General features: G+C 37.8%; 1 protein-coding gene across 2 annotated transcripts; it reads left to right on the top strand.

Annotated features, from left to right (window-relative positions):
* Positions 1–1,323: 1,323 nt before the first annotated feature.
* Positions 1,324–23,011, top strand: ARHGAP11A (Rho GTPase activating protein 11A). Of its 2 annotated transcripts, XM_004010425.5 has the most exons (12): positions 1,324–2,190; positions 6,261–6,331; positions 8,033–8,129; positions 8,645–8,898; positions 9,533–9,696; positions 9,863–10,009; positions 13,478–13,552; positions 14,624–14,788; positions 17,379–17,508; positions 17,971–18,079; positions 19,869–20,007; positions 20,545–23,011. In XM_004010425.5, the coding sequence occupies exons 1-12, from the start codon at positions 2,053–2,055 to the stop codon at positions 22,122–22,124; spliced, it is 3,069 nt and encodes a 1,022-aa protein (XP_004010474.3). In that variant the 5' UTR covers positions 1,324–2,052; the 3' UTR covers positions 22,125–23,011. The 2 variants fall into 2 exon arrangements, with proteins under 2 accessions (XP_004010474.3, XP_042108168.1); XM_042252234.1 differs by lacking the exon at positions 13,478–13,552.
* Positions 23,012–23,660: the final 649 nt, after the last annotated feature.

Genomic DNA, 23,660 nt, shown 5'->3' with positions numbered 1-23,660 from the left:
TAATTATGTCCCCATTCATATAATTACTTGGTTGATATTGTCCCCTACTCCCCTCCTTGGAGAGCCAAAATCGTGTCTGGTTTCACTCATCCTGTACCAAGCTGCACCTGTGTGTTCAGTCGCTTCAGTCCTGTCTGACTCTTTGTAACCCCATGGACTGCAGCCCACCAAGCTCTTCCTTCCATGGGATTCTCCAGGCAAGAATACTGCAGAGGGTTGCCATGTTTGTTTCCAGTTTAGGGCATCCTCTTTAGATTGGAAAAGGTAGAATATCTAAGTACCTGAACTCCAAAAGGAACAGAATGCTTCTAAGAAAACTGTTTCCCATTTAAACCCTTTCAAGTCCGGCAAATGACGCATTTGGCCTCTGGCACTATTAGGCGATAAGCACACAACTGGATAAGGCAGATAAAGTTTTGTTTTTTGTTTTAGTTTTCGCTACTCTTGCCAAGTCTACATGGGACTGGAGAATGGGTGGTAGTAAACGTATGCTGTATTGTCCGTAGTATCTGAATCCACATCTCCAGCCCTAACAATATTTAATCCCTGATGGGACTGCTGACGTTTGAGAATGGAAAAGCAGCCCGGGACGAGGGCTGGGTATGTGCAGTCTTGTCTGTCAACAAGATAAACCACGCTCTCTGCACCGTGAGGGCCGGGAACCAGTCTCCTTCGTGGTCTAAGTCCAGACCCCACCGAATGAAGCTTTTGCAGCGGCCGCCTCCCCTAGACTTTCCTCCCGCACTCCACTTTCTCTTGACAGGTCTTCTTTGTTGTATTTTAACTACCGAAACGCAAAGATCTGGGGGTCATCATCAGTCCCCTAAGTATGGACCAGTTCCCAAAGCCGAAGTTTCCACCAAACATTCCGGCTTAGGGTTACTAAAATCAGCGTTGATGGATCCCGACCAAACGGTCTCCCTTACGATTCCGTAGAACCGGTTTCTTCGTAAAAGGGACTTCAGCCTCCGCCGAGATCTAAAAACAGAGAGAGAGAGAGAGAGAGAGAGAGAGAGAAAGAGAGAGAGAGAGATGTCTATTACATTGCCCCAAATATATTATGTCGGGTTCAGGCCAGGTGTTTTAAAATACACAATAGACAGTATTTCCCTATAAATTATGGCTAAGAAAGAGCAAGTGGAACTCATTTTTCTTTCTGTGTTTCTTAGTTTTGCCCTCCACACCCTTCGCACTCGGCCCCGTCGCCCTCCCCCGGCCGGTAACCCAGTAACGCCCTGGACAGGCAGCTCCTGGCCACCTTCCGGGGTCCTGATTTTGAAAAGAGGAGCGGACCAATCAGAGCGCGGAGCGCTGTTTGGCGCTGCCATTTGAGCTTGGGCTGAAACCGAGGGTGGGCCGGCCGCGGCGCCTCCGGTGTCTGCAAAGGCGGTGGGGGCGGAGGAATGCGGAGGGTCGCTGGACTTCACTAAGCGCACCGGGATGTGCTGGCCGGGGCAGCCGGCAGGCTGATGGGGGAGGGTAGGAGCAGCCTGTGAAACGGGGTGACGGCGGCCACCAGCCCGGGCGGGGACCGGGACTGGGAGAGGCCCCTGAGCAGCCGGCTGGTCCGGTGGCTGGGCTAGGGTGGGGGGCGTGGGGTCGCAGGGATAGACGCTCAGCTGAGCCTGCTGGGGTCAGGAAGGCGAGAAGAAGGGTAGTTACTGTTCGGAGAGAGACGAGGACAGAGGGAGGTTTGGAAGAGAGTGGCTGGAAGTAGTGAGAAGCTGGTAACAGGCGTGCTGCAAGGAACTGAAAGGATCTGAGAGAAAGAAGAGAAATCTGTGTAAGTAGCTGAAAGAATTAAGTGACAAGAAAGGAGGCCAGTGAAAGTGAAGGAAAGGTGAGTGGCACAGAGCTAAGAGAAGGGTCGGTGAAAGTGTATAGAGGATCGAGGAAAAAGCCGTGGAAGTGGCTGGGGTCCGGGGCCGGAAGAGTGTCAGACCGGGCCGGAAGGCAGCGGAGCTGAGCGCAAAACTGAGAGTGTTTGGAAACTGGAAGACTTGGTGGCGAAAGAGGGTCAGGACTCAGATCGCACCTCGGAAAGTGAGCGACATGTCCGGGATGTGGGATCAGAGGCTGGTGCGTTTGGCGGTTGTACAGCAGCTTCGGGCTGCCTATGGAATTAAGGTCAAGGGTGGCCGTGCGCAGTGCGATCGCAGGAGACAGGAAACAACAACCACGGAAACAGTGGTAAGTTCTGGGGAAAGAGGTTTAGATTTTAAAAGTGGGCCAGGGCGGGGAGCGCATTCTGTACCATCGCTTATTACCAGGTCATGCTAAAATGTTCATTCTGTATGGATCCAAAAGAGAATATGTTTAAGTGTGTCCACCGCAGTAACACTGACAGTTTGAACTAGATAATTCTTTGAGGGGCCTAGGGGTTAGCTGTCCTGTACATCATAGGATCTTTAGCAGCATGGGCTTCTACACACGAGAGGCCAATAGCATGTCCCAATTGTGACAATTAAAAATGTCTCCAGAGATTGCCAGCTTACTGTATTTTGAACAAGTTGCACATGGAAAGGGAGACAGCCTTTCACCACTGTTGAGTAATATTTGGAGAGGGACGAGGGATACCAGTACATTTTCTAAATGAACCAGTAAATGAGGAGATGCAACAGCATTAGGTATAGGCTTTAAAAGAGTAAACTGAGAAACCGCAGTGGAATGGTTCAGAAGCAGTTGATTTTTGGGTGGTTGAGGTAAGGGGATTTTGAATGAGATTTTAATATTTGTACAGAATCCTGAAGAATTTCATTGTGAAAAATAAGTTGCATATAAGGAGTTTGTTTTAGATTTACATCTAAATATAAATATATACCATATATATATATATACACTCATCTAATTATATGGTACTTTCTTTTAAGATCTCAAATATAGTAGGTTTGTAAGTGTGTGAAAGAATTCGTGTGCATATTTCTTTTTCTTACCTCTAAGGAAAACTGACACTTTGCTTTTAGAGTCAGATAGACTTTGATTTGTTTTTGATTCCTGCTCTCCTGCTATTTGGGGTGTGATCTTGGGCTGCTTGTCCTAAGCCTCAGTTTCCTACTCTGTACAGTTGGAATGGTGTCTCTCCTTGAGTTATTGGGGGAGTCAAAAAATAAGATTTGTAGATAAGACTAGCACACAGTGCCTGTCACATGCCACTTATTTATTCAGCCAGTTATGATAATCAGAGGTCTACATTCTAATTAGTATTCATGCTAGAAACCCTAATAAAGTAGAGAAATACAGAAGATCATTGTGTTATGAGATCTAACATGTTAGGTAATTATTTAAGTACTAGATTTCTTAAGCTCTTTGGTATTTATTATCTAATGAGAGTTTTGAACTCTTTATGAAAAGTGCTAGGCATCTTTTTAAAGATGATATTGTAAGTGGTGTTCTAATAACATTTTAAAAGCATGTTATTAGTTTTATTTTATGAGATTAAATTATAGCACTTATTTGTGAAGTCAATTATTAAGTCTAATGAACAAAAAAAAAACACCAACTCAATTCTAGGTATGTATGACATTTGTAAACTTCAGCTTTGGCATATGATTTATTTTTGTATTTTGTTTATGTAGTATCAAGAAAATTCTGATTTACCTAAATAAGGGGTTGCCTATACTAACATAATTTTTTTTTTTCCTTAAAAATTTTTTTTTGGCTGCACCTGTAGCATGTGGGAAATTAGTCCTTGACCAGGGCCTTTCCCAATGAGTCAGCTCTTCCAAATCAGGTGGCCAAAGTATTGGAGCTTCAGCTTCAGCATCAGTCCTTCCAATGAATATTCAGGGTTGCTTTCCTTTATGATTGACTGGTTTGATCCCCTTGCAGTCCAACGGACTCTCAGGAGTCTTCTGTAGCACCATAGTTTGAAGGCATCAATTCTTCAGCACTCAACCTTCTTTATGGATCAACTCTCACATCCGTACATGAATACTGGAAAAACCATAGCTTGACTAGACAGACCTTTGCTGGCAAAGTGATGTTGCTGCTTTTTAATACGTTCTCTTGGTTTGTCATAACTTTCCTTCGAAGGAGCAAGTGTCTTAATTTCATGGCTGCAGTCACCATCTGCAGTGATTTTGGAGCCCAAGAAAATAAAATGTCACTGCTTCCCCTTTCCCCCTTCCTATTTGCGATGAAGTGATGGGACGGGGTGCCATGATCTTCGGTTTTTAAAAGTTGAGTTTCAAGCCAGCTTCTTCACTCTCCTCTTTTCACACCCATCAAGAGGCTCTTTGGTTCCTCTTCACTTTGTGCCATCAGAGTGGCTATTGTTACTGTTCAGTTGCCCACCCCTCTTCCATCTCCTTCATCGGCTCCCTTTTTCTTCTATTCCTTAAGCGTGGATCTTCCCCAGGGTTCAGATCTCTGTTCCTCTTTTCTGCTCTGTCCCTTTTGTTGTTGTTCTGTCGCTAAGTCGTGTCCAACTCTTTTTGACTCCATGGACTGCAGCAGTCCAGTCCTTCCTGTCCTTGACTATCTCCTGGAATTTGCTCAAACTCGTGTCCATTGAATCCATAATGCTGTTCTACCATCTCATTCTGTCACCTTCTTCTCCTCCTGCCCTCAGTCTTTCCCAGCATCAGGGTCTTTTCCAGTGAGTCAGCTCTTCATATCAGGTGTCTGAAGTATTGGAGCTTCAGCTTCGGTGTTAAGAGTAGTATCATTTGCATATTTGAGGTTGTTGATATTTCTCCCAGCAATCTTGATTCCAGCTTGTGATTCATCCAGCCCGGGACTTTGCATGATGTACTCTGCAAAGAAGTTAAATAAGCAGATGACGACATACTGCCTTGTCATACTCGTTTCCCAATTTTGAACCAGTTAGTTTTTTCCCTGTGTGGTTCTAACTTTTGCTTCTTGACCCGATACAGGTTTCTCAGGAGATGGGTAAGGTGGTCAGGTACTGCCAGCTCTTTAAGAATTTTCCATTCTGTTGTGATCCACACAGTCAAAGGCTTTAGCATAGTCAATGAAGCAGAAGTAGGTGTTTTTCTGGAACTCTGTTGCTCTTTTCTGTATTCATCTATTAAATTGAACCAGATGCTTGAGAAAGGACTAGTAAGATTTTGTCAGATCATTAAGAATGTGAATGATTTTGCCATGTCATGCAGCTTGCAAGATCTTCGTTCCCTCCGCCGGGGATGGAACCCTGACTCAAAGCAGTGAGTCCTAACCACTGGACTGCCAGGAAATTCCCTGAATGATTTATTATTGTAAATAAAAGTTAAATGTTAATAATATGCTTTTAAAATGTTAAGTGCTTCAAGAACATTCAGGGGGAGCAGCTGTATCTAAAATAAATTAACATAATGTGATTAGGTATGCCCACTTAATCTAATTTTATATAAGCAGACATGTACAGGCTTGAATTAAAAATAAATTCAAGTCCAAGATATTGCTACAGCCTTCTTAAACAGTGACTCAATTTTGAAGTTTGAATATATGCCCAAAGATAGTGATAGATTCTTTATTCAGAGGTAAGCACACTCAATCAACATATGGATATACACTACTGTTGGGATCTTCACATGTATTAACGTTTGAACGTAATACATTCTATTGTGACTTCTTAAAAATGGTTTTCAAAGTGTGAAATAAAATTTAAATTGTTTACAAAATCCTTTCCTTCGATATTCAGAGCAGTTTGCTTAGTACTCTCCAGTAATGTGGAAAGGGTTCCCAGTGTAAAGACTGGGGCGCAGTGTAAAGACTCTGCCTGCCAACACAGGAGACGCCAGAGATGTGTGGGTTCAATCCCTGGGTCAGGTCAGTCGATTTGGTCTTCTGTTCAAGTTAGTAAATATTTATAAGGTGACCAATAGAAAGTTTAAGGTCAGTATTTATATGTAGTTACTGAAGGAGCTTGTAGTATTTTCCAGAAATGTTAGTATTTTGGGCCAAATTCTGTGTAAAAATTTCCTGACTGAACACTAAATGGATTAATTTTCCATTATGGGATTGGAAACTGAGGGAATTTGCTTCCTTGCTTAAGGGCAAAGTGACTGTTTTGGTACTCCCAGCACCTAGTATCTTAGTATACAGAAGTTACTTTTTAACAAATGCACTTGATGTAATTGTTTTCTTTGTCTTGACTAATAGTTTATTTCTGCTATCTTCTTTTATTTTTTAATTTTTAATTTACCTAGTATTTTATTTAAATTAAAAATTTTAACTTTAATTTTTAATTTACCTAGTATTTAAGAAAGCTTATATTGAGCCTAATATTTGTGTTAGAGTAACTGAATTTGTCATTCTAGGGTAAAATATTTGGAGTGGCATTAAATGCATTGCCCCAGGCTGTTGTACCAGAATATGGACATATTCCAAGGTGAGCAAAGTTTGAAATGAAGAGTAAATGTTTCAAACTACTGTTTGAATGTATGAAAATAAATAGTTAATTGATGCACACAATTAGTTGGAACTAGCAAATGATTTTATTTCTCAGCATTTACTCAGATTAAAAGTTGTCTTTTTAAAATTTTGCATATTTTAACTTTTTAATTTGTATTCATTTTCAGGATTGAATTTTAAGGTTCAGTAATGAATAAATGTTAGAAACAAGAATTTTTGGTTCTCTATCAGTCTTTTCACTGCTGTTCTGATTATACCCAGTGATATACTAAACTACCAATTCAGTTATAATTTTTATTATTTTTTGTTTTAGAAATGTTGGCTAAAAGAATATTTAAGCTTTTGGGGTATTTGTGAATATAAATTATGTAACCCATGAACTTTTTTATATCACTATTTGTAAATAACCTTTTGGACTAACTGCATCAGAAATTACTAGAGAAGTTTACCTCTTAAGAAAATAGTTTAAAAGTGTGTAATAGAAACAAACTACCTTAGCTCTTACTAATTCATTTCTCCTCTATCCAAAATAAGGTTCATTCTGGCTATTATTGTCCAATAACCTAAGTTTTTAGTTGATGCATTCTCTAAAAGCTTTTGAACACCTTTTTGCCTTAGGACAATTTTCCCTCACTCACACTGTGGATTCACAGTCTTCATGAGGAAACCACTTAGTATTTTGCCTTTTAGATGGCCTATGAAAGGCCTTTTTATGATGATATTCAACATTTAGAATTGCAGTCATAAACCTAGTGTGTGTGTGCATGCTAAGTCGCTTCAGATGTGTCCGACTCTTTGTGATCCCAGGGACTGTAGCCCACCAGGCTCCTCTGCCCATGGGATTATACCAGCAGGAATACTGGAGTGGGTGGCCATGCCCTCCTCTAGGGCATCTTCCCAACCCATGGATCAAACCCACCTCTCTTATGTTTCCTGCACTGGCAGGTGGGATTCTTACCACTAGTGCCACCTGCGAAGCCCCATGTCCCTAGTAACAATGACTAAATCTTTGTTGTAATTTGCCTGCTTTAAAAAGAAAACTTTTCTGTCAATAACTCTGCAACCTTCAGCCACTCTACATCAGTAGAATGCCTTCATTTTCTTGTAGCTGACTTCCATTCAAATTTGTGTTACCAGCTGTTAACTAAGCATATAAAGCCAATATTGATTGTTAAAAATTATTCAGTATAAAGAAATTGAGCACACACCTCTAAAAACATAAGTGTTGTAAGGACTGGGATCAATTTATCCGACTTTCTAAGAGGTAATATTGATGAGGGAAAAAACCTTAACTTATTTTGGGGCAAGTGTGCAGATGCTAGGTTTTTTAAGCTATGTGTGTCATGCAAGATCACCTGTGGAAAGAGACTAGGTAAAGAAAAGGAGAAGGCCTTTGAGCTCTGGGTGATCTTAGGATGAAGAAGTCTGGCAGAAAAAAAAAAAAAAACCAGAAAAGTTTGAGAAGGAGCAGTCAGGCAGACAGCAGGAAATAAGTGTAGCGAAAAAAGTATTTTCAAGATTGTCAAGAGTGGTCATGTATCAAGCAAGATAAAGACAGTGACTTGACTCTGGATTTGGCAGGGCAGAGGCTATTAGTGACTTTGATGGAGTAATGGGGATGAGTTTGATTGCAGAGGATTTGTGCATTTTGCCACCTGAAAAGAGTTCTGTCTTTTAGTTTTCTTGTTGATGCTTGCACGTCTTTAGAAGAGCATGTTCATACAGAAGGGCTTTTTAGGAAATCAGGATCTGTTATTCGTCTAAAAGCACTAAAGGTAAGCATATACTTGAACTATATTTGTAGCACTCTTTGATTTGGTTTTTAGGATTGAAATATTTAGAATTATTATATGAATTATTGACAGAAATTGAGTTTGCAAATAGCTTTTTTTCATGACAGAAGAACCTTTTTCCAAAGTGAGTGTATATCGTTTATATAATGCTTCTTTTTTTAAAAATTGAGGTATAATTCACATATATTTACGGCATACAACCTGATGTTTTGATATACATATATGCTGTGAAATGATTTTCACAATCAAGCTATTTATATAATGCTTTAAAAATTTACAGAGTACTTTCAAACCCATGGTCCTTGTCCCTGTGTATGATAGGAAATGAAAGTTCATTTAAAACTTTGTTTTTAGCCTTCTAAAAAGTACTGATATATACTAAAACAACAGTTAAGAGAAATTCGTTCAAGAAAGCTCTTTAGAGTATAAGGAAGGATACTTTATTTGTGTTAAACCCTCAAACCCCAGAGTGCTCAAAATGATTATATTTATTTTAGAATAAACTTGATCATGGTGAAAGATGCCTGTCTTCTGCACCTCCTTGTGATACCGCGGGACTTCTTAAGCAGTTTTTTAGGGAATTGCCAGAGCCCATTCTCCCGGCTGATTTGCATGAAGCACTTTTCAAAGCTCAACAATTAAAAACAGAGGAGAAGAATAAAGCTACATTGTTGCTCTCCTGTCTTATGGCTGACCACACAATTGATATATTAAGATACTTCTTTAACTTTCTCAGGAAAGTTTCTCTTAGGTAAGTAGTAAATAAAAGTTTTGGGGAGATGACAGTTTAATTTCTCAACTAGTTAGATATACCCTTATGATAATAAATTTCATTTGGAATAGAAATTTTTCTTAAAAATATATTTTTCCTTACTATAAGAAGTATACCCCGTATAATGAAAAATATGTAATATTTCCTTGTTGTCTTGGGGTTGCCATTGTGAATGCCTTAATGGCTTATTAGTGTTATAGATTCTGAGGCCATTAAATGGCTTCTAATGATAACTATGTTTCTAAAATATTTGTGGTTTGTTTTTCAATTTGTCCCTTCTGGCTGTCATGGAGCCTGTTTGTTCTAGACATACTTATTGCCTTCAGTACTTTGAATTTTCTGTGTGTGAAAATGAAAGAAATGTGTTCAATTTGTGTGGGGGAAAAAAGTGTGGACCTTAGGGGTAGCAGTGTTTTCATGACATATATTTAAGCACACAGAGGCTGTGTATTTCTGATTCTGTCTTATTTCAAGTCAGTCATGTAGATGGGTAGGTGAGGGGTAACTGTATCTTGGTTTGTGTTTAACTGATAAAGTGAGAGTGTGCTCAGTGTTATTTTAACTCTCTATTTTTATTTTTGACTCCATCTTATAAAACTTTTTTTCATTTAAGGTCCAGTGAAAATAAGATGGATAGCAGCAATCTTGCTGTAATATTTGCACCAAATCTTCTTCAGACAAGTGAAGGACATGAAAAGATGTCTGCTAACACAGAAAAAAAGCTACGATTACAGGCTGCAGTAGTACAAACTTTTATTGATTATGCATCAGATATCGGTAAGATGTAGCTGCATTCTTAAGTAATGGAATTTGTTTAAATGAGGGAGATCCCAGCTTTTTCTGAGTGAGCTCCCAAGACAACTGTTAGGAAGTGGTTATGTACTATTTAAACATTTTGAGGGGTGCTAGAGGAAAAATCTTGATTGTGAATGTTTTCATCTAGGGCATGTTCCAGATTTTATCCTAGAAAAGATACCAGCTATGTTGGGGATTGATGGTCTCTGCGCTACTCCATCGCTAGAAGGCTTTGAAGAAGGTGATTACGAAACTCCTGGTGACTATAAGAGAAAACGAAGACAAAGTGTAGGAGGTAAGTGGTCATGGCAGTCCCATCTGTGGAGGTATGGCAATTTGCTTTTGCCTGAAATGTATTTCCACATAAAAAACATAAGTTATTAACTGTCGCGTTGCTTTTTTGAATCTTTTGGCTTGTATGGTATTCCCACCTTCTGTTTCTTCTGGCCTTCTTTGTAGCTTTTCCTTGTGCCTTCTTTGTTCTGTAACAAAATACTTATGATCCATCCCATATCAAGGTATTTATCCAAAGAATATGAAAACACTAATTTGAGAAGACATATGCACCCTTATGTTCATAGCAGAGTTATTTTCAATAGCCAAGATAAGGAAATAACCTAAGTATCCACCAATGGATGAATAATAAAGATGTAGTATGTACATATATAATGGATACTACTATTCTTAATTTTTTGAGGAGTCTCCATAATGTTGTCCGTAGTGGCTGCACCAATTTACATTCCCACCAACAATATATGGGGGCTCCCTTTTCTCCACATCCTCTCCCAACACTTGTTATTTCTTGCCTCTTTGATAATAACCATTTTAACAGTTGTAAGGTAGTGTCTCGTGGTTTTGATTTGCATTTCCCTAATAGTCAATAATGTTGGACAGCTTTTCATGTGCCTGTTGGCCATGTGTGTGTCTTTAGAAAAATGTCTGTTCAGCTCCTCTGCCTATTTTTTGACTGGGTTGTTTGTTTTATTTGGTTGTTGTTGTTGAATTATATCAGTTCTTTATATATTTTGGATGTTAACCACTTGTCCGATATGTGGTTTGCAGATATCTCCTCCCACTTAGTAGGTTGTCCTTTCATAAAACTGATGTCACATAGGCTACTGCCTGTGTTTTCTTCTAGGAGTTTTATGGTTTCAGGTCTTACATTCAGGCCTTTAATCCATTTTGATGATTTTTGTCTGTAATGTAAGACAGTGGTTTAATTTCCTTCTTTTGCATGTGACTGTCCAGTTTTCCCAACACCATTTATTGAAAAGACTATTCCCTCTGTATTTTATATTCTTTTGTCATAAGTTAATTTTCCATATATGTATGGGGTTTATTTTTGGACTCTTTCTGGCTTCCCTGCTGGCTCAGTGGTAAAGAATCTGCCTGCTAATGCAGGAGACGTGGGTTTGAATCCTGGATCGGGAAGATTCCCCAGAGAAGGAAATGGCAACCCACTCCAGGATTCTAGTCTGGGAAATCCCATGAACAGAAGAGCCTGGTGGGCTACAGTCCATGGGGTCACAAAGACTTGGACTCGGCATAGCAACTGAGCGTGCACATATGCCTACATTTACCCGCTTTCTTTTGGCTGCCAATTGCTTGGAGTATCACCTTTCATCCCTTCACTCTGAGCTGGTATCTATCTTTAGAGCTGAGGTAGGTCTCCTGGAGGCAGTGTATAGTTGGGTTTTGTTTTTTAATCCATCCAGCCACTCTGTATCTTTCGATCAGTGAATTCAGTCCATGTACATTGTGGCTCAGACAGAAAAGAATCTGCCTGCAAGGCAGAAGACCTGGGTTTGATCCCTGGGTTGGGAAAATCGCCTGCAGAGGGAATAGCTACCCCCTCCAGTAGTCTTGGACTTCCCTGGTGACTCAGATGATAAAGAATCTGCCTGCAGTGCAGGAGACCTGGGTTTGATCCTGGGTCAGGAAGATCCCCTGGAGCAGCGAATGACAACCCACTCCAGTATTCTGGCCTGGAGAATTCCATGGACAGAGGAGCCTGGCAGGCTATAGTCCACGGGGTAGCACTTTCACTTTCACATTTAGGATGATTATTAGCAGATGAAAACTTAGTACTGCCTGAACTAAAACTTTTCTGGCTGTTCTGTTTGTCCATTGTTTCTTTTTCTTTGTGTTTCTGTCTTCCATTTTGTTTGGTGTTTTTCTGTTTTCTCTCTCATGTTTTGTGTCTCTGCCCTAGATTCATGTTTGGTGGTTACTGTGAAGTTGCTATAAATTGTCTTGTGGATGAAATAGTCCCTTTCTGCCAGTAGCGTCTTATTGCCTCACTTGCTTGTGTGAGTTTCATCCTTTCCCTCTTCCCCTTTTGTGTTTGTGTTGTCTCAGATTATACCTTTATGTTGTGTGTTCACTGCCAAATTGAAGTAACTGCAGTTTTACTGCTCTTTTTCCCTTTAACCTTTAATATAGAATTGTTTGACAACTTATTCTGATACGGAGTTGCAATTTTCTGATACTGTTTATCCTCTTACTCAAAGCTTTGTTTACTTTTGCCTTTTGTTTCTGGTAGAACAGTTCCTTTCAACGTTTTTGTAAGGCAGGTCTAGCACTGATGAACTCCCTCAGCTTCTATTTCTCCTTCTAATCTGAATAATATAGCTGACAATTTTTATCTTTAAATATTTTGAGTATGTCATATCATTCCAATCTGTCCTGGCTTGTTGTCCTGGCTTGTCCTTAGTCATCAAAATTAGAATTCTATGTGTTCTTATCTGCCCCTTTCTCATTCCCATATCCTACTGTCTACCAAGTCTTATCACTCTGATCTTGTAAATACCTTTATTACTGCCTCTGTTTCCACAGGACCTACCTCAGTTCAGAGCCTCATCTCTTGCCTGGCTAATTCCCATTCTTCCTTCGGGTCTCACCTTAAATACCACTTCCTCAAGGATACCTTCTCTAACTCCACAATTTAAACCTGTTGTTAATATTTGCATTTCATGCTGTTTACCCATTTTTCAATAGGTGTTTATTTGTTTGTTATATTTAATGTTTGCTTCCTCCAATAGAAAGTTTCATAAAGGTCACTGTTTCATATTTTGAAGATACTGTTGTATCTTCATTGTATCTGACACATAATAGGTATAAAATATATATTTGTTGAATGACTGAATAACATACTTAGAAGAACCTTTAGCTAGTTTGCCTATCTCTAAGGAGGCTTACACACACACACACACACACACACACACACACACACACACACCCCACACACACATACACCCTACCCCCAACTAATCTATCATACTGCTGTCAAAGTGCAGAAATGATGGTTTTGTTCCTTTTTCCCTTTGGAGAAGTTCAGATTCTTCAAAATTATATACAGCCTTGTTTTCCTAACACACAAGACTTATCTCTTAACCATATGCACTGTTCACTAGTTGCTCTAGCTGTATCAAACTCCTGGCTTCTAGTATACATACATTCTGTTTTTTCTTACATGCTTTTGCATATGCTAGTCACCTAGCCTGAATTCTACCTTCTACCTAATCAACACCTACAAGGTTTTATTTCCCTTTCCAAGCTTTCTCTCTTGGTGCCATTTCTTCCCTTCCTCAAAAGGTAATGATACCCTCTTCTATACTCTTTTATACATTGTACTCATTTTATACATTGTAGTTAGTTGTTTTATAGTTCATTCTATTTAATGTTTTCCTATTTATTTATGAGTTATTGATGAAAGATAGGCAGATGTTATAATTGATTATATTATATATGCCTTGCATTTCAGATTTTGTTAGTGGAGCATTAAATAAATTTAAATCTAACAGGACACCTTCTATTACACCTCAACAGGAAAGAATTGGTAGGTATTATATATTTTTATTTAATTGGACATTCATATATGTACAATATGGGCTTCCCTGTTGGCTCAGAGCGTAAAGAATCTGCCTGCATTGTGGGAGACCCAGGTTCTATCCCTGGGTCTAATAGACCCCTAGAGAAGGGAATGGCACCCGACTCCAGTATTCTCGCCTGGAGAATCCCACAGACAAAGGAGCCTGGTGGGCCACAGTCCATGGGGTCACAAAGAGTCAAACATGACTGAACAACTAAATTTCACACTTTCATGTATATTATACAGAAATTAATTGTGATAATAATTACCTGATTTAATCAATTCCAAGTGTAATTTTTAGTGGAGATATCGTACTATAACACTGTATTATGACATTGGATATAAATGGGATTACATATATAATTACATTGGAGATGTTGAACCTAATATTATAGGTAAGAACTTATTTTAGTCTGTGTTTGTTTGTTTTAATTTTCTTGTTTTTCTTTTGAACTTTTAATTTTGTACTGGGGTATAGCCAGTTAACAATGTTGTGATAGTTTCAGGTGAGCAGCGAGGGGACTCAGCCATCCACACATGTGCAGAATTTTAGTCTCTTGTTATATCTGTGATCTTCTAAGTCATGTTCTTCTATTTGCAAGTGGGATGCTACTGAACATGTGAGACTGAAAAACTCAATCTCATTTTTATTTAGAACCAGAAAATTATTAGTGTTTGTTCCAGTTTTTTATTTTGATTTGCTTGTGGCTACAATTATTTAACCTGGTAATAGAAAATTTGATTGTTTTCATTTTCCAGATTGAAGAGATTAATTGGTTAATAGTTATTATTAAAAGCAAAAATATTTAGATTAGTTTTTGTTTCAGCTGTTATTAAGAATCTTGCCTCTTTATAACTTGACTTTTTATTTTAAGTAGTTATAAAGCGTTAATTTAGTTATTAATTTATTTTTGATAATGCTAATGTAAACATCCCCCCATTATTGGTTAATTTTAAGTAATAGCTTTAGAAGAAGAAATTATATGAAGTGTTTGTATTTTTATCAACTCTGGGAGAAAAAACAAATTTTTTTTTCAGCCCAGGTATCCATTTCACCAGCAATTCTTACACCAAATGCTAAGCGTAAGCTGCCGGTAGATTCTCATGGTTTCTCAAGTAAGAAAAGGAAGTCCATCAAGCACAATTTTAACTTTGAGTTGTTGCCAAGTAATCTCTTCAGTAGCAGTTCTACACCAATATCAGGTAACAAATAGAATTTGTATAACTGGATTATAAACATTAACATGAGTGCTTATTCTGGACAAAGTGCTATTTCATAATAATTCCTTTAGGAGGCAGATTTTATTCTCTGTTTTATCAAATCTCTGGATTTTGTAAAGTCCCCTAACTTTTAAAATAGACAATGTGGTTCAGTATAATTAACATGTATGTATGTGTGTTTTACTGCTTGCCTGTTGAAAGCTATGGGTCGCTGTGAATAGGAATAGTACTGGAGCTCAGGTTTTACCTGATTGAATATCCTGAATTCTACTTTAGTTACTTCTGGATCTATGGCTGTGACTAGATTGCTGCCTTCTGTTGAATTGAGGTCACCAGCATTTGAGTGTCTCTGAATTCAGAGTGGGGGTGTTACCATTAATGTAATCATTGTGGGTTAGCTAGGGGGATGGGTAGTATTTTTAGTTTTATACTCAAGTAGCTTTTATAAAGGAGAAGGCAATGGCACCCCACTCCAGTACTCTTGCCTGAAAAATCCCATGGGCGGAAGAGCCTGATAGGCTGCAGTCGGACACGACTGAGCGACTTCACTTTCACTTTTCACTTTCATGCATTGGAGAAGGAAATGGCAACCCACTCCAGTGTTCTGCCTGGAGAATCCCAGGGACAGGGGAGCCTGGTGGGCTGCCGTCTATGGGGTCGCACAGAGTCGGACACGACTGAAGTGACTTAGCAGCAGCAGCTTTTATAAAAAGCCTTTAGCTTTAACACCATTCCTTATGGCATGGATTCCACGTCCCTTTACCAGCCCAGTCATTTTATTCTGAATGAACTGCAAGTTACTAATGTGGCCAACCAGAGCCTCCAGAGAAAAATAAAATCACACTAATTTGAATACGAGGTTTAGTGTGATCTTGGATTGTTAGTGTGATCTTGGATTGTTAGTGTGATCTTGGATTGGCTTGGCCCTTTAACATGTATGTGTAGAATACAAGTTGGCTCATATTAAACTATGATCAACCCCAAATGAAATGCAGCTCTAAGCCCAGTCTTCCATCTCATATTTGTCTCACATTTAGTCAAAATGTGAGTGGTCTCAGATTCTTTTAGATTTTCTTTGTTTTCAGACAATGTTAAGAGTTCTACTTTGAATCTGTTAGCTGGATTATGAGGTCTTCTTCCCAAAAACCTCTGTTTTGTTTCCAAAAGCTTTACATTTTACTTGTCTGTTTTATTTTAAAAGATGAACAGATTAGCAACTTGTTCTCTGTAGTCCTTCAGGTTCTCTATGGTTCATTAAAGTGTGATGATAAGAACTCTGAAGCTATGTCTGTAGTTCTTCCAGTGTTTACAGGTTGGAGATACAAGCTTTAACTTAGTATATTTTTAATCTTCAGAGAGTTTTCCACTTTGGAGGACTATTTCCAAATGGCAGATGTGCATCGGAGTTCTTCTTGCCTTTGTTTATTAGCAATACAGTATCTTCCCCAGGAAACAAACCTCCTTCTCTCTAAGCTCCTGACCCCAGAATAAAGCTACCTGAGTCACATTTGATATATCCTATAGCCTCCAAGCTTTTTTTTTTTTTTTTAAGGCAAATGCACCCAAAACGTCACTGTAATGGAAAACTCTGGGGACCTATGTAAATTCTTCATCAGTACCAGCAGAAGGTTGAGAGGGTTCATGTTCACTGAGTGTATCCTGGGCAATATCCAAACACAAGTCAAATGTATATGGAGCCTTTGCTCATAACTCATAATACTTTTCCCCTAATTTTTTTCACTGTAGTTGGTTTCATGATACAGTCTTAAATAACTTTATCAAAATGAGCTGTTGTAACCTCCAGTTGTTAGCATGGAACATGGCAGTAACCATGTGGTTAGACGTGTGTTATGGGTCATCAGTTTTTGTCAAAAATATTGGACAAATTGCACTCTAGAGTCAGATAGACAGCAGGTTGGCTAGCAGGTGCATACTGCATACTCAGACACTAAATTGTTTTCCAGTAGTTCATTTTTGATAATGGCATTAATTAATCTTATGCACCAGGCTCTGTGCTAGACATCTTATATACATTATAGCAATACTTATATTCACCATAAAAATCCAAATTTAGAGCCTAAAGCCATTTAGTTAGTGGTGGACAAACTCAAAGTCTGTCTCAAAAGCTTATTTCTCTAATCTGCAACAGTGCCCACCTCTCCCTTGTAAGTACTGAGTTTAACGTAAAACTCTAATATAAAAATAATGGTGAATCTGACCTTTAATTGGCAACTAAAAAGAAACTGAGAGATATTATGGGGAGGGAGGTGGGAGAGGGGTTCATGTTTGGGAACACATGTAAGAATTATAGATTTTAAAATTAAAAAAATAAAAAACTAAAACAAACAAAAAAAAACCAAAATGCAAAAAAAAAAAAAACTAAATTGATACTTTTTTTTTCTTTTTTAGTTAACTTGGGTTATTTGACCCTTGAAGATTCTAACCAAAAATTATATGATTTTGTTGTTGTTTAGAAGTGGAAACTAAGACTTTAAATCTAATTGCTGTTAATATTTTATACTTTGAAAAGAAAATAAGTATGTATGGTCTGTCACATGTGGTTGTTCTATAGTTCACTGTGATACAAGCCCGGAAGGGTCATCTCAGAGTTCATTCTCTCCTGTCGCCATCAGTGGAAACCATTTGGTCAGTACAAATGTGCTAAGGCGAAGTAAAAGGCTTGCAAGCAAAAAGGTTTGCAGGTAAGTTATCCAGGTTGGGTAAAATTTGATATATATACTTAAAAAATATTTTGTCTTTCTATTGAGAATCATATTTGAATAATAATTTTTTTAAATTCCCTTTGCCTTTATAGTCTCATTAATCTAGGGCCTATCCTCCAGAGAAAGATTCCTAATTTGAGTCCATTTTGCCTGTTTAAAATCTTGTTTTATGTTGATGTGGGTAATTTTTAAGTTTCCTGTTAATATAAAAAGCTAGTCTAATGATTCTGGTTTATAAGTGACTAAACTCTTGTGATCAACAGAAAAGATTATTTTTAATGCAGATACAATGTGTTCATGTATGGTATCTTAAACCTAAAAAATTATTACTCTGTTCAGTTACTAACAGTGTGATTTGCTCTGGGCTTTCAAACTTTATTTTGTAGGCATTTCTCTAGTTCTTATGCTGTAAACTGATGTTTTTAATTTCACTCTTTCTAGGGTGGAATCAGGAAAAGCAGGCTGCTTCTCTCCTAAAATCAGCCGTAAAGAAAAGGTTCGAAGATCTCTTCGTTTGAAATTTAATCTAGGGAAAAATAGCAAAGATGGAGTAAGTGTCTTTCACCATTTCACTGCTATTTATATTAGTGTAAAGCTGAAGACTTGATGCTAAAAGATCCTCTTAACCCTGTCTCTCCTCCATCTCCTGCCCTGTTCTCAACTCTTCTTTATACCAAGCATTTACACTTGAGCTGTTATCTCCAGTTCCTCCTTTTCTATCCTCCTGAAATCAATTCCAGTGACGCTTCCATCCCAAACTCTCCCTGAAATAGACCTCGCAAGATTACTCATGAATTCAGCACTGCCCAAACAGGCGGACTCAATCCATCAGCAGCATGTGACCCAGCTAATGACTTGCTCTTCTTTGGCATATTTTCTTTCCTCGCTTCAAGGACATTTTGATTTTCTTCCTTCTTTGCCAGTTACTTTTCTAATTCCTTTATATTGGAGTACCCAAAAAGCTTTGCCCTTGGATTTTTTCCTCACTCCGCTCACTCAAGGTGATTATCAGCTCTAACTAAATATCGTGTATTTACTTAGGACTTCAAATTTGTATCTCTAGCCCAAATTGCTCTCCTGAACAACTTGACTGCTTAACATTTACCTATTTGACCTCCCAAATGGAGGTACTGACATCTTAATAGAGCTCTCGAGATGCATTTCTTCACTGCTATTATTTCTCTACTCCTCCCTGTCTCTCCAACCCATGCGTCTACCTGCAGTCTTCACCATCTCAGTTATGGGAACTTATTCTTCCAAGCACTAAGGCCAAAAACCATGCAGACATTCTGGACCCCTCACTTTGTCTCACACGTACCATCTAAACCATTAGGGAGTCCTGTCTAACTTCTGCTTCCAGAGTCTATCCAGACTGACCACTTTTCATAGCACTTTATTTCTAACTTTTTGAGTTATGTCATGTAAAACTTAAATTACTACAATAAGTTCCTACTACCTGTTTCTACTTTGCTGCAATACTAGAGCCAAAATTATCCCCTAAAAAGCAGAGTTAAATTATGTCACCCCTCTTTTCAGAACCCTCCAGTGGCTCCCTGCTTCACTTTCAGGAAAAAAAAAAAAAAGTCAAAGTTCTTACACTGACTTGCAGTGCCCCGCATGGTCTGTCCCTGGCCTCCCTCTTGGAGCTCTCCTCCCTGCTCATCTGACTGTGTTCACTTTTGCCTCTTTCTTGAATGTGCCAAACCTTGCATCTGCGTTAGGGGCTGCAGTGGCATTTTCCTCTCCTTGGGGTGTCCATTCCCCTTATACGTTCTCACTCTGTGTTCTTTACTCACAAATCATCTTCAGATCAGTGTATTTAAAATTGTACCTCCCCCCGGCCACAAAAATTTATACCCTGACCCTTCACCACTCCATATCCTTCTTACCCTGTTTTACTTTTCCTTCTAGCACTTTTCATCTTATGTATTGTATATTGTACATTATAATTTATTGTCTATCTTATTCTGGTCTAAATCTCCTCATCAAGAATGTAAATTCCATGAGGGTAAGATTTTGGTCTGTTTTTGTTTTCTTTCACTCTTGTGAACAGTCCTGGGCACATAATCTCCTCAAAAAGATTTTTTAAGTTAATGTATCAGGCTGTTTTTATTTTAGGTCATAATATATCCACTAATAGCCAGTCAAATGCTTATAATTTCCATCAGTATGTATGCAAATATATTGTTTGCTATAAAATTATTCTCAATTTATATATATCTTCCTTTTGAAATTAGCTATAGAGGATTTTGATAACTACAAAACAATAGTTTTTCCTAATATTTTGAATTAACTAGGTTTATTTCTTAACCAAAATTTTTTCAATTTTTTCTGTACAGAATGAGTGTTCTGGTATCAATAGATCTGAAAATGTTGGTCGACGACTTGCAAATCAACAAAGTTTAAAAAATAGGATTGACTCTGTAAAAACAGGTCTGCTTTTTAGCCCAGATACTGATGAAAGATTAACAAAGAAAGGTATGTTTACATGATATTGGTAGAGTTTTACCCCAAAAACCTACTTTAATTTTTTTTTTTTTTAGTTTTCTTTCCATTTTATTGAGATAATTGACATATAACCTTTAGTTGCTTTTTTAATGATAAAATGTATTAAGTACTTTACTGTTCTAGAAATTGAAAAATCATGTTTGAATAGTGAAAATATTTGAATTGGAGTGTATGTTTGTATGGACAGTTGGATCTTTACAATGTAATTACAAAAATGTTTAATATTTATACACTAAAAAATTACTTTTTTTGTATTGACTTGTTATTTTTTATCCACACTTTAAACTTTTTATTTTGTATTGGAGTATAGCCAGTTAACAATGTTGTGGAAGTTTCAGGTGAGCTGCAAAGGGACTCAGCCATACATATATATCATAAAAATTTATTTTTAATACAAATCTAATTTATTGGAATTAAATGCTTAGTATTTCATTTATCATGTATTTGAATAACGTTTCAAAAGTAAGTCAAATATAAGTTTAAAAACACTGAACTGCTTTATTTTAGGTTCGAAAAAGATCAGTAAGTCGGAGGGAAACTTATTAACTCCAGAGCGACTAAGTGGAACAAATTACCGGATATCTTGGATAGGACCTAGTAATTCAGATTTTCAAGAAGTAGATGGAAATGAAGCTTCTCCAATAGATGGAACTCTTGAGGTGGAGAACTCTTCTTTGGAGCCTGATATGATGGTTGAAAAGTCCCCTGTTAGTTCATACGAGCTCACCCCTCCTAATGTACACAGTAAGCACAGTAACAACATAACTGGCAGCTCTCTTAGTGGTGATGAAAATAACTTGACCACAGAAACTGTGGTGAAAATTCAGAAAGCATTTTCTGAATCTGGAAGTAATCTTCATGCATTGATAAATCACAAGCAGTCATCATTAACTAATGTGGAGAAAGTAAAATTCAATGAAACATCTTCTACCAAAGGTAGCCCAGAGAAAAATCTCATGAAAACTAATTTGACTGTGATAGAATCAAATGGACACCATACCAGTAACAATGAAGAGAGCTTTTCAGAAAGAGACTTCTCACTACATCAGCCTCAAATATCGGATAGAGAAGCCACTATAAAATGTTACTCAACTCAAATGAAGATACAACTAGAAAACAACATTCATTTGAATATACCAACAGATTATTTAAGCAAGCAGGAGTTGCGCAGTGATGAACATGTAGGGAAACAAGAGTCCCCAAGGGATACCCTCAATACTAAATTAAAGGAGCATGAAAATTTGATTGAAGAGAACTTATTGAAACACACAGCTTCTAGGGAGGTTGTGGCTAGCACCTCTTCCTTGGAACAGAGCACGTGCAGTAGCGCAAACCTGTCAAAACCTGGTCCTGGGGGAATCATTAAACAGCAGTCACTGGTGGAAACACGTGATGAAACGGTTTCTGAATGTTTACAAATGACAGAGCATGGAAGGGTTTCAGACCACATACAGTGGTTTAACAGGCTCTCTTTAAATGAACCAAATAGGACAAAAGTTAAGTCACCTCTTAAGTTTCAGCGTACGCCTGTCCGTCAGTCAGTGAGAAGAATCAATTCTTTGTTGGAGTATGGTGGACAACCTCCAAGGCGTAAATTAGTGAGTCTTGGTGATACTGCTTCTCCTCTGGTTAAATCAGTGAGCTGTGAGAGTGCTCTTCCCTCTTGTGTAGAAAGTATGACAAAAGATTCCTCCCATCCATGTGCCAGATCAGGTCCTAAAGAACAGAAGTCATCTTGCAAGCAGTCAAATATTGATATGATTTCAAAATCAAGCATGGAGGTAACTTCTACATCTTTCTTACAAATGAAGAGGCACTCACACTCTGTGAATGCTTCTCTTGGGTCCACCAGAGTTTGTAAACAAGAAGCGATATCTAATAGGCAAATTAAGGTTCCCTTGGATGATCTAACAAACCATGATATAGTAAAATCTACTGTAAGTAATGATAAGGTCTTTCCCCCTGGCGTAAGCAGCAGGGTCCTTAGAAAACCATCAGAAAAAGAGAGGATCTGGTATAAAGGTTCTCCAAAAAATCCTATTGGAAAAGTTCAACTACTACCAACAAGTAGACCTGTAGACTTATAATTGGTAAATGTTGTACTTGTCATTAATGTATATAAAATTATCAATTGGTGATATGACTTGCAAGGTAATTGATGTGTTTGTAGCTCAGGATGATATGTGATGAATTTAATTTCATTGTACAAGGAACTTGAATTCTTGTTTTTCTTAATTATGGCAATATTTAAGCTGTCTTTAATTTTATTGTGATCTCTTAAAGCAGAGGTTACACTTTACTATTTTAAAGAAATTGTTGACTGGGTTTATAAGAAGTTAATTTTTGAAAATTGGATGAATTTTATTTTTTAACGTGTGATAGAATGGAGTGAGTTGTGCTGATTTCTTGTTACTCCTAGGTCAGATGAGGTTTCTCCAAGAAATCTCAACACATAGAGGAAGAGATAAGCCCTGCAGATCTTATTTCTCAAATTCCGTTAATGTTCAGTGTCTTTAAAAATCCCTAGAAGTTTGCTTCGATAGCATTTTAATCCTTTGTTCCTTTTGGATGTAATTAGGTTTATATTGCCTGTAGATGTGACAGTGTGTTCCCTTGAACTAAGAATAATGGCCAATGCAGAATGACGATGACTCAAGTGTGCCCACATAGTATGAGGCTGCAGAAATAACAGACGACTTTTAAGCCATACTATATTTTTAAAGTTCATTTGCACAAATACATTTGTATCTGTTTTGTCCAATATAGAATTTAAAATTTTTTAAGAAGGAGTAATTAAGGTTGGAAGATTTTAATCAGAGTGATTGCTTGTATGCAGATGCTTGGTTTTAGACTTTGAAGTGGTTGATACGCCTCTGTACATTTACCTTGGATTCTTACAAGAACCTGTGATGGCTTTGTCGTGTGTAAATGTTATTTATTTAGCATAGGCATTAAAGATAACTCTGGAAAATGACTTGCCTGAGACTCTAATGAAATTCAAAGTACCTTTTAGAATTTGATCCGAATTGTCAAGCTAATCTACCTAAATTGATATTTAAATTATTAGAAATAACAAAGTTTTAAGGACAGAATACTATCAACAGTAGAGTGTATCTAAGTTTTAGAAGAAGGAATATGCATGCAGAATCAATCACTAAAGACAGTTTTGCAGGTCAGGTGTTAGAACGCCACAGTCAAAGGCGAGGGCAGAACAGAACCACACTGCACACCACTCAGAGCCACCAGGCAGCATGAACATGTGGGAGGAACTGAGAGTCATCAGGGGTTTGCTTTACCAAGTCCTCCTTGATAGCAGTACATCTTATTTAAAAGCTAGTTCCTCTTTCTATAATCACTACCTAGGAATTGACCCTTTCGCAGAATTAGGAAGTATTATTTATTATATAAAGACTACAATCTATAGATAGAAACATCATGTTTACCTGACATCAAAACAGGTTTTTAATACAGGTATGCATTTCTGTTGATGGTATTTCTAATAGTAAGTGGATATAGAAAATATTCTTAAATTCTGAGATGTTTGTTGTTGCAAGCAGTTTTTTTTTAAATTTATTTTTAAAAACATATTAATGTCCTTTGATTTCCATGGGAGTAGGTGAAAT

The sequence above is a fragment of the Ovis aries genome, chromosome 7 (genome assembly GCF_016772045.2).
Source record: "Ovis aries strain OAR_USU_Benz2616 breed Rambouillet chromosome 7, ARS-UI_Ramb_v3.0, whole genome shotgun sequence".
NCBI classification, from domain to species: domain Eukaryota; kingdom Metazoa; phylum Chordata; class Mammalia; order Artiodactyla; family Bovidae; genus Ovis; species Ovis aries.
The sequence above is the reverse complement of the archived record's forward strand: the minus strand, read 5'-3'. Positions and strand labels throughout refer to the sequence as shown.